We start from the raw sequence: 10,539 nt of genomic DNA, 5'->3' as shown, positions 1-10,539 counted from the left end.
GAAAGAACGAAGTCAAAACAAATCGCATCTGCAACAGTTGAAAGAGACGTCTCCTTGATTGCCGAGATTAAGGAGAGAGAGATTTCTTTATTCAAATCCAAGATGATTACGTACGACCAGCTACATTTTAAGATGTCCATTCATCATCTAGGTATGAACTGCTGCCTTCTGTCATACAACGATCGCCTAACAGTTCCCAACACCTGAAAACGTAAGCCATGAATGATAAATGACTGCAAAATATTGAAACCACTTGTTGCCTGCAGCAGCAGCCACCCATTCTGACATTTTTTTCAGGTAAAGTAACGCAATTCTCGTCATTGAGACGCCCTTAAAGGATTCATCACAACTGCTGTTTGCATCTTCATGCGACCCTTCGCCTTCGTTAAGGGAAGCGAGTGTCCAGGACAATAATGGGGAATGAGAAGACAAAAAAAATTGTAATTTGTGATTTTTAAAAGTCGCGCCCTTGCTGTCGAAATCGCAGCCGGCCAATCAGGGCGGGTTTTGTACGCGCCTTGCACAGGCCCCTCGATTAGTAATGGCGGAAAGTGTTGTCAGTGAGATACGGCTAGTGTACATAATACCCTTTTAACGTCCAAACCAAATGCCGGATTTGTGATATTTCTTTACAGGATCGTTTCTCAAGGTAAGACGGGAAATCTCGCCGGGAAATATTCGCTGTTGGGTTTCTTGAACAGGAGTAAATGTGGGAGGAGCTAGCCTCGTGACGGTGTTTATATCACGACTTCTATCAAAGGCTTGAGTGAGGCTGGCTAGTAAATACCAAGTTGCCAGTTAGCGTTTAAGTAGCCGCATATTTTATCTCTTCCGTCGGTATTTAACCTCATTATTAGTTAGTACATATAACCAGTAGTTCATTTAAAGTCTATTTAACCATACGTGTATAAGGGTGAGGCCGCGGAACGAACGTAGCAATGCAGAGAAAAATATAGAACCTGGAACTTTGTGGGCGTCAAAATGGAGGGTGGGCGAGGCTAGTCACTACAACTTTTGCCAGGGATATTCATTCATGGAACGCGCCTCCCTATAGATAGACGTTCTTTATTGTTACCGGCACCTTAACTGGCCGTGTTTGCGCATTGATAAATCCCCAGGCTAAGGGATGATTGTTGACCTCCTGCAGGAGATCCTCAGGCCCTTTGTCCTGTCCGGAGGAGGAAAAAGAAGGTGCAGCCGAAACGATGATTTTTCTTCACTACTACGACTTTTCGGTCATTCTGATAGTATTTTTTTATGATCGGTTGTCCCATTTTATTTGTTGCTTCTCTTCATTTAGTCAAAGTTATTAATTTGGTAAATCCGTCTGGTAAATTTAAATGATTATAGGCTACCCTACGTTGACTATATTAACGGCCCACTCTTCTGGATATTCCTACGTACTTGACAATTTCCATCAGAATATTAACCTAACCGTTAATGATAATTTGGATTGACCTTGCTTAATTATCGAGTGATTTCCGTCGGTGATTGATCCTTTATTAGGAATAGTTAATCATTTTAACATTTACCTGTTACTATGTATGGGGTATCCTACACCACCAGTGTAGGCTTATGGAAACCGGCTATAGCCTAGGTCTGAAAAAGCCCCATAGGCCTATTACGGGAATAAGTAGGAACAGGTTTCCTTCCTAAGAAAGTAATAAGCCTATATCCTGTTTAATTGAGGGTTGTATTTGCTTTTTAGGTATTACTTTCATGTAAGGTTATATGATTTTATCTTGGAACTTCTGGGATTTTCACCTTTTTTTTTTTTTTTTTTTTTTTTTTTTTAATTCAAGTTAAGAATCTCAGCACACTGTGATTGCTATCAGTATATAACTAATTTTGTTCATATTGGCTCAAGTGAATGATCATGTAATGCATGAATGATTAATCATTGCATATATATATATATATATATATATATATATATATAATATATATATATATATATATATATATATATATATATATATATATATATATATAAGCCTTTATCTCGTGTAGTGGTCAATCATGTTTAGAGAATATTTTAAATTTTAGGCTATATCTTCTCTGACCAGGAAGACACAAAAAAGTTAATAATGCTTCCCCCTTGTCAGATTGGTTTTTTGAGCCTTAAATAATAGATATACTATACTATTATATATATATATATATATATATATATATATATATATATATATATATATATTATAGAATGGCTCCAGAGGAAAAAACAGTAGCCACTGTCATATTACTATTGAGGTTGATGAATAAAGGATGAACCCTGTGGGGGGGTGGGAATAGTGCTGTCAGTGCACCGCATAAGGTGCACTGTAAGCGCTACCTGACATTCTTTGCGCTGTGCCTTTACCGTTTCATTCACTTTCTACCATTTTACTCTCTACTTTGTCCTAACAATTGAGTCATAGTGCAACTGCAAGGTTTTCCTCCTGTTAACCTTTCAAACCATTTACTGGCAATTTCCATTTCAGCGTGGAATGACTTCATAGGTTCCAGTGTTTGGCCTAAATTCTATATATTCAATTCAATAAAGGAGGCAATTCACATTATTAATCTCCCATACTGTTACAAAAGGATCATCAGCATTCCATTGACCTCCCTACACATACTGCGTTATTCTTCTACATCTTACACCTTTCTTTTAGGGGAATTGTGCCATCACTGTACCTCGCATGGTATTCTGTAGGTATTACTCCTCAAAGGGGTGTATAGCATCCTTTTTCTTCAGCTCTACATACCCAATTTCAGTCGTTTACTTTGCCTCCGTTCTTGCAGCCTCTCCAGTTCCATTTTTTGAGATGTTTGTACTTCATATCATTTATATTCTGGGTCTTTTTCTTGCTATCTAACCACTCCAACTTCCTTTGGATGGCTGAAAGTTCCCCAGAGATCAGCTTGACAGCTCAGATTTCTTAGAATCAAATCAACCATATCTTCCCTGAACTTGTTTTGTGTATTTAAGGCCCTTCCATTCCAGTACCTTTTCCATGTATAAACAAAACTTTGTAGTTCTCTCTCTTTTCCATTAGGAATTTTATGCTTTTCATCTACACTAGCCTTTTTATCACTTTCTCAAGTCTCCATGTTTCTCCCATGTTCATTCCTCATACTACATATACAGGCAGTCCCCAGGTTACGAAGGTCTCGGCTTACGATGTTCCGAGGTTATGACGCTTTTCAATTATATATCCATCAGACATTATACGACGCATGTTCCAGTGTTACAACGCCTACAACGCTCATCTGGCAGATGAAATATGACACCAAAAATGCAAAATAATCAATATTTGAAGGTTTTTTTGGTGAAAAAGGCCATAAGAATGCAGTTTACATAGTTTTCAATCCACCCAAAGCATTAAAAGTTAGGTTTTCTTAGGAATTTTGATTATGTACCGGCTTACGACGATTTTTGGCTTACGGCGCGTCTCAAGAACGGAACCCCCGCTGTAACCCGGGGACTGCCTGTACTATGATGTAAATTCATCTCAGCCGCTTTAACATGTGTTCCCTTTCATCCACAGTCAAAATCCACACACCTCTTCTATAAGGGGGAATTGGCTGAGCAATCCCATTATATGTATACTGCATTTTATCACAACCAAATTATACTTTATTCACATGTTACTAATTTTTTAAGTAAGGAATGATGTGTTGATATTGAAAAGGTCAAAGTGTGAGGAATTTTGAAAAACTGTACAAAACCATAGTTCAGAAGGAGCTAATTCATTGTACTATACTTGAATGCTGTTGTACATGTAATCAGTGTTAGAAAAAAGATACTCATGTTATATTATGATAAATAAATACCCATTACATTGTGGAGTAATAATAATGCAATGCTGTAATGCCACTTATATAAAAAGTTACAGTTTCAAGTAAAGAATTGGTTAGAGTAATACAGTATTATTTTTATATAAATTTTGTAAGAAGCATATACAGACAGACAATCCTGAGTCACACTAAACTTTCATCTAGTGTGATTTAGGACTGTTCTATTGGAATATTACGTTGTAACTCAGTCTCATCCTTCTTATTCTCAAAAGTTTTTGTTTACAAGCTGCAGAAGTATTTTACATTATATTTAAAATCATTTTTAAACTCACAAGTTATTGTATCGTGCATCTGTTTCAATCTTACTGATCATAGGATTTCATTTCAGATGAATGATGAAGGCAGGCGTAAGATACAAAAAACACGTTCGAACAGGACAGAAGTATCCCAGCCAGCTACAGTGGCTGTACCTCACGGGACTTCTCTGCCAAGTCTCTTGCGAGTTCCTTCAGTGGCAGTCCCTACACAAGATGATGTTGAACTTGTAGATCCTAGGATTACACAGACTATGTCCCTCACAAGTACACAAGCACAAACACATTCTCAGACAGTCATACAGACACATAGTCCTGCTCAGGCATCTACCCACAGACTCTTGGAATCTCTTGTTCAGACACATATACAACCTCATGTCCAGACCAACAGTGTCCACTCCATGCCACAGATGCAGCCCCAGGATGAAGTTTTGTTGGCCTCCCATCTAGAGGCACCACCAGAAGTTCACTCACAGCAACCAGAGATGCATGCACAGCCTCACATACAAATTGAGTCACAACAAACAGATGCTCAAGTTCACCTTCAAACCCATTTGCCAGGGCCAGCTCAAACTACGATTATGCATAGCCTTGCTGATTTAGTGCAGTCTGAGGTAGGAACCAAAGATAAATTTTGGCTCGTAAAAGATTGCAAATCATTATTTTACTATTTGTTTCTGTGGCCAAGTTCCTGAATGATTAATTTTGCAGTTTGTGTAGCTGTAACCAGTTGTTTTGGTTTTACTCTCTTATATCTTAGTGAATAGTTGAATGTTCATTTTCATAAGTTTTATTGTGTACAGGCATTTTTTCCTTTATTCATTTTGCTCTTGTTAGAAGTAGATAGCAGTTGATAGGAATATTTTGGTTCCTTACTTACTATGTGCATTTATTGACTCTTTGTATATAGTGGATTGAATAGTGAAGCTTCTTCATCCCTGTGTGGTGGATTGAGTTTTGGAACTTCAGCTTCTGTAGAAATGTGTTCTAAAGGGGTTTATGTTGTTTTTCAATTTGTATTTTGATTGTAGAAATTTACAGTTCTCTGCATTTGTCCTGGTATGAGCCGTAAGAGTTTTGGTACTTCATTTTGCGTCCTGTATCCTGTAATATGTATTCCTTGTCTTCCAGTGTCTTTGTAGCGGTCTGTTTTGATTCCTTGGCCAAGTAGAAGAGTGTTTTCATCTATCTTGTAGGAGATTGCTTTGCAAATATACTGAGGTATTTTTGTCCTGGTTAGGACAAATGAGCTATGAAAAAATTCTATAATTTTGCATAGTTGCCTTAATAGTCTATAGTAAACCATTAATCGGTATTTTGGTTTCTTAGGTGGTCTCACACTCATTGTTTTCTTCTAGTTGGTTTATGGAGACTTAGGCAGTGTTTTCATGGGTTCATTCAATACCATCTGCTTTGTGTCAAAAAGATTGATTTTTCCTCCCTGACAGACTTTGCCAGGTCTTTGAGCAAGTTTTGGTCTTTGAGAAAGTTTTTTTTTTTCTTCTTCTTCTTCTCAGAAAACTTATTACATATTTTTCCCATGAGGGCAAGAATCTGAAGGATGTTAGGGCCAAGATGGTAGAGCTGATAACATCTTTCCCATCATTTGGGGGCTGGAGGAGGACCAGGTTGTTCTGTGTCACAGTGTAAAGCAGAATAAGTGGAAAGAAATCATTGTTTCCTGCTTGTGTAGACAAGGCTGAGAGTTGAGGATGAGCTCTTGTGATGCTAGAAGGGATGTTTAGGAGTTAATATGGACCATCTGCATCAACAGTTGATCTCCTGGTTGAATCTAAGAGAATGCACTCACTTATCCTTGTTTTTTATCTAAAAAGGTGAATTTGAAGGAGTCTGCTACCGTATTACTTCAGTAGTCTGATGGATGTTTTCCTTGATGTTGATGGCGATGAATTGTTTTTATCCTACACTTAGATGGTTGACATGGCTCAGAACCAGGTGAATTTCAGTCTTTCCCCAATCCCCTTCCATAAAAATATGTAAAAGGTATTTATTAGTGGCTCAAGCTATTCTATAATATGGAGTAATATTCATGCTGGAAGTTTGCCTAATTGATAATGACTTGTTCAACTAATCTTTTCTAGAATGGCTACAGAGTTTAGTCTAAATGACAGAACACCAGTACTATAGTTTACACATTCGAATCTCAGTTTTATTATTCATCCCATCCCTTTGGAATAGCTGATTTGGTGTTTTTAAAGTGATAGTAGGAGGTATTGTGAGCCTTATTGAAATTTTTTATGTTATGCCTGAAGTTGTTGATTTTAATCACTTCTGGAAGCAGTAAAGAGGATTAGTATAAGTTTTTCAGAAATATGATATTTTTCTTTTTGTTTTTGTCTTGGTAGGGTATTTTTAGAGGTCCCTGTAGACATGTATCATTGTGTACTCATTTACCTGGTTTTAATCCATTAATGGCTAAAAATATTTACTGATATTTCAGCTCTGGATATTGTTGTAAGTAGTAATCAATTTATTAGTTCTAAGATTATGAATATTACGTATTATGTAACTAGGCTGATAGTTCAAACTCATGGTTTGTCTTTCAGATTGATGGTGATTCAGCTCAGCAGGCAGCAAAATCACAAGATGATTTAACTGCATCACGAATACCAGTCACTCGCCAGCAGGCTCATAATAGCTCTGTGAATTTACAAGACTTGCAATCTGCTTCCCTTGATTTAAATGAAATTCACACATCAAATGCTCAAGCTAAACTCTTGAGTGCTATTACCTCTTTTGCTGATTCTAATCAAATGAATTCTGGAGCAGCTGGAGTACAGCAAGTGGGGAATATATCATTGTTGCAAGCACTATCGCAACAGTTGACCAGTGCACAGATTATAGATGCCTTGATAGCAGACAGAGTTTTGATAGCATCAAAGAATAATCAGGGTCAAACTACAGTCACCCCTGTTTCATCTGTCTGTAGTACTGGTTTGGATGGCCTACCAGTGATGCGTATACAAGGTAATTACACTGCAACTCGCGCTGAAGATGGCACTACTACTCTTGTCCCTCAGAACAGAATACCAACTGGTCCTAATACTTTTTTGGAAACGCACTTATTAAATCCTCAGCTCAGTGCATCCCAGCTTCAGTTAGATACTTCAAAACTAGATCCCTCTCAGGCTTCGAATATGTCAACACTTATAACCTCAAATAAGATACTGAATCGCCTGTTAGATGCTAGAAAGCAGCACATCCCATCTCATATAGCCAAAGCAGCTGAACTTGCTCACCTCATACCTAACCCGTCTGTTCGAACTGCAAGCACAACACGTTCAGGTGAAATGGAAGATGGTACCTTGAACATGACCTTTGCCACCTCAAGTCGAGGATCTAGTCCTTTAACAACTTTAACACGGAGTTCTGGTACAAGCATGTGCACAGTTACTGGAGCTTTGCGAAGTTCTAGTGGTTATGGAGATACTTTTAACAAAACTTCACCAACTCTTCAGTTAGAAAATGTTAGTGTACCTTCAAATTTTCCTCTGAATAATTCACTGCTTCTATCAACTTTATCAAGCCAGAATCCTCTACCTCAACAGAGACAGTACGATGAATCTGACCATGCACTTTTGGGAAGCCAGAGTGCCGAAAATATTGAAGAAGCACAACTTGATGGCATTAGTCATGAACATATTAGGCTTTTCCAGGCACTGCCAGTGGGTCAGAATCCTTCCATATCAAATTGTGTTGTTTCCGGAGTTAATGTCCTTGCAGTTTCAGCTGTTGAGAAAAATAAAAAGAATTTTGTTCCTACTTCAGTTTCTACTAGTAATTTAAGACCTGTTAGTACTGGTGGATTAGCAGATGTTTTAAGTAAAAATACCAATGTTATGGAATCTCATCCTCGTTCGCAGATGATTACATGCTCAAAGCAAGGACTCGCCACATCCACAGATCCAGTGTTTCACTCAGTTGTTACCTCTGGAGTTGTACCTTCTGCTTTAAATGTGTATGGATCAACAAAATCTGGCATGTTGTCACAAGATAATTCATTACGGTTGAAAAACCAAGTTACTGACTCAAGAGTTTCGCAGCTTGCATTAGTAGACCTTGCTAGTCGTACCTCTAGTTCTGATATTATGCTGGGTAGTGGAGCCGGAAATTTATTATTAGGTATGCCAGAAACACGAATGTCTCATACGGGTGATGTCCTCTTGTCAGAACTTCATCGCAGTGATGAAAGTGAGTTGAGTTTGAGTTCTTCCTTGACTGGAGCTGGAGATGGCCTTCATAGCAATACAAGTGCATTAGTATCTGAAGGGGCACTTGGAACAGGCATTGTATCAGATACTGGTCCACTTCATGGGTTGCCTTCACCGCCACCCCTTCAAAGTTTACCCTCGCCACCTCTTCCAAGTCTTAGCTTGCCTAATATTGCTTCTGACTTTATGGTAGGAGGTATTTCAAGTAGTAAATTGTCTTCTGGTCAGGGGCCTTTTCCAGCATTGCTTACTAACTTAGCAACCACTTCTGAACTTGACCAATTTTTAGAGAACTCCAATATGTGTATAGATATAAATAGCCTATCTGAGTCGGAAGTTTCTCTAAGTACGGCTCCAGGTACTTTTGTATATTCTCCAGAGAAGCCTTTAAACAAAAAATCTTCCAGTCCATCATCTGATCTTACATTTACCAGTGCTCTGAAAGCTGCTACTTCCAAGAGTGATGATGACATAAAATTACATTGTGATGTAAGTTTATCGCCGAAAGTGCTTGAAGGACGCAGTGAAACAAAATCGTCTCATATGGACATAGATGTAGTTTGTACATCCAGCAGTGAACATAGTGCAGCAATAACACCTACATTTAGCCAACCTCCCACGGTAAATCATGTGTCATCATCTAGGTCTAAAAAGACAGATTCTCAGTTGTCAAGTAAACCATCTTCAGGGAGCAAAGACAAGAGGAAAGAAATGTTCAAAAAGAATGAATTGCTCGTACAACAGGTTGCCTGTTTTAAGTGTCGTCTGTGTTCATTTCTTAGTCAAGATAAAGGTGAAATGGTGAATCATATGAAGCAGTTACACAGTGAGTATTTATCAGACTCTGATGATTCTGAGACAGAGGAAAGCTCAGCCACAAAGAAATTAAAAGTTCATCTTCCCAGAAAGGAGCCGGAGAATAATCCAGAGGAAACTCTGTTGGCTGGGAAAGACAAGTCAAAAGCTAGTAAAGCACAAGACAAGAAAGCAGTTAATGTCAGTGATAATAATTCTGAGAATGACAGTTTATTCAGGATGATGATCAAAGAGGAAGTTGATAATGGAAGGTGCCGTATTTTCATCAAGTCAGAGCCTCAGGAATCTACTCCAGAAAAGGGGAAAGAAAAGAGCCAGGCTCCACAAAGGCCAGATCCTGAACAGGAGAGTGATCAGACTCTTGATGATGATGACACTAATGACAGTAGTGCCACAAGTGATAGCGGTAGTTTAAAATCTAAGAAAAACTCCACCAAATCAGGCCGTCCAGTGTACTCTAAATCAGTTGGCGCTGCCAAGCTGAAAAAGAATAGTCCAAATGCAAAAGGCTCAAAAAAAGTTGTTGGAATTAGATGTGATGTTGATGGTTGTAGTTTAAGGATGAAGAGTGAGAGTAATATAGCTTACCACAGGAAGTGCCATGAGGGAGGATTTCTAAAGTGCCAAGAGTGCAGTGAGCAGTTTGGCATGTGGCGTAATCTAGCAGTGCATCTTTGGCGTCAGCACATGATTGACATGGAACTGCATAAGTGTGACAAGTGTAATTACAAGACTTACAAGTAAGTTGCAGTTGATGTTTGCTTGTTTAGTTTATTGCAAAATGTTCTTAAGAATTGCATGATCTCATATTTATATTCCATTATCAAATAATTTTTTATGTTCAATAGTGGAATCTTAATGCTAAGTTCAACAAAAAATTTTATTTTCACTTGTGCATGATTAATATTCAAACCTGTAACTGAGATAGATCAATGAAAATGGGGTGGTAGCAGGTAAGAGGCCTTGAAACTAATTTACAGTGCACACATGCCCACCAGAAGATGATGTCAATAACAAGTGGTTATTTGTTCATGAAACTTACTTGGCAGATATATATATAGCTGTATTCTCCGAAGTCCGACAGAATTTCAAAACTCGCGGCACACGCAGTGGGCGGCCAGGTGGTAGTACCCATTCCCGCCGCTGGGAGGCGGATATCAGGAACCATTCCAATTTTCTATTCATATTTTTTCTGTCGCCGGTCGGTAAACACCTGTTTACAGACCTCCGCCCAGGATTTTTGGATTTTGACTCGTTATAAGTATCTGGATTGACTTTTGGTTTTGACTCTGGATTGTTGGATTGGCATACGCGATAGTGGACTGTTTTTGGATTTTGGATTGGCTTTTCTATGAACGTGATGTCGGGATCAAGTTCAGTGAGCTTCAGAGTGTGTG

The 10,539-nt window shown here is 38.5% G+C and overlaps 1 protein-coding gene across 3 annotated transcripts in view; it reads left to right on the top strand.

Moving 5' to 3' along the window:
* Positions 1–522: 522 nt before the first annotated feature.
* Positions 523–10,539, top strand: part of LOC135197034 (uncharacterized) — a 25,952-nt gene continuing 15,935 nt past the window's right edge. For 2 of the 3 annotated variants that reach the window (XM_064223944.1, XM_064223941.1), the window contains exons 1-3: positions 523–649; positions 4,169–4,708; positions 6,662–9,882. In XM_064223944.1, coding sequence (XP_064080014.1) covers positions 4,169–4,708; positions 6,662–9,882 — 3,761 coding nt within the window. In that variant the 5' untranslated portion in view covers positions 523–649. Of the gene's footprint in view, positions 650–1,006; positions 1,192–4,168; positions 4,709–6,661; positions 9,883–10,539 lie in introns of those variants that run through there. The other variant, XM_064223942.1, reaches the window with a different exon arrangement.

The sequence above is a fragment of the Macrobrachium nipponense genome, chromosome 18, assembly GCF_015104395.2.
Source record: "Macrobrachium nipponense isolate FS-2020 chromosome 18, ASM1510439v2, whole genome shotgun sequence".
Taxonomy (NCBI): Eukaryota; Metazoa; Arthropoda; class Malacostraca; order Decapoda; family Palaemonidae; genus Macrobrachium; species Macrobrachium nipponense.
The sequence above is the reverse complement of the archived record's forward strand: the minus strand, read 5'-3'. Positions and strand labels throughout refer to the sequence as shown.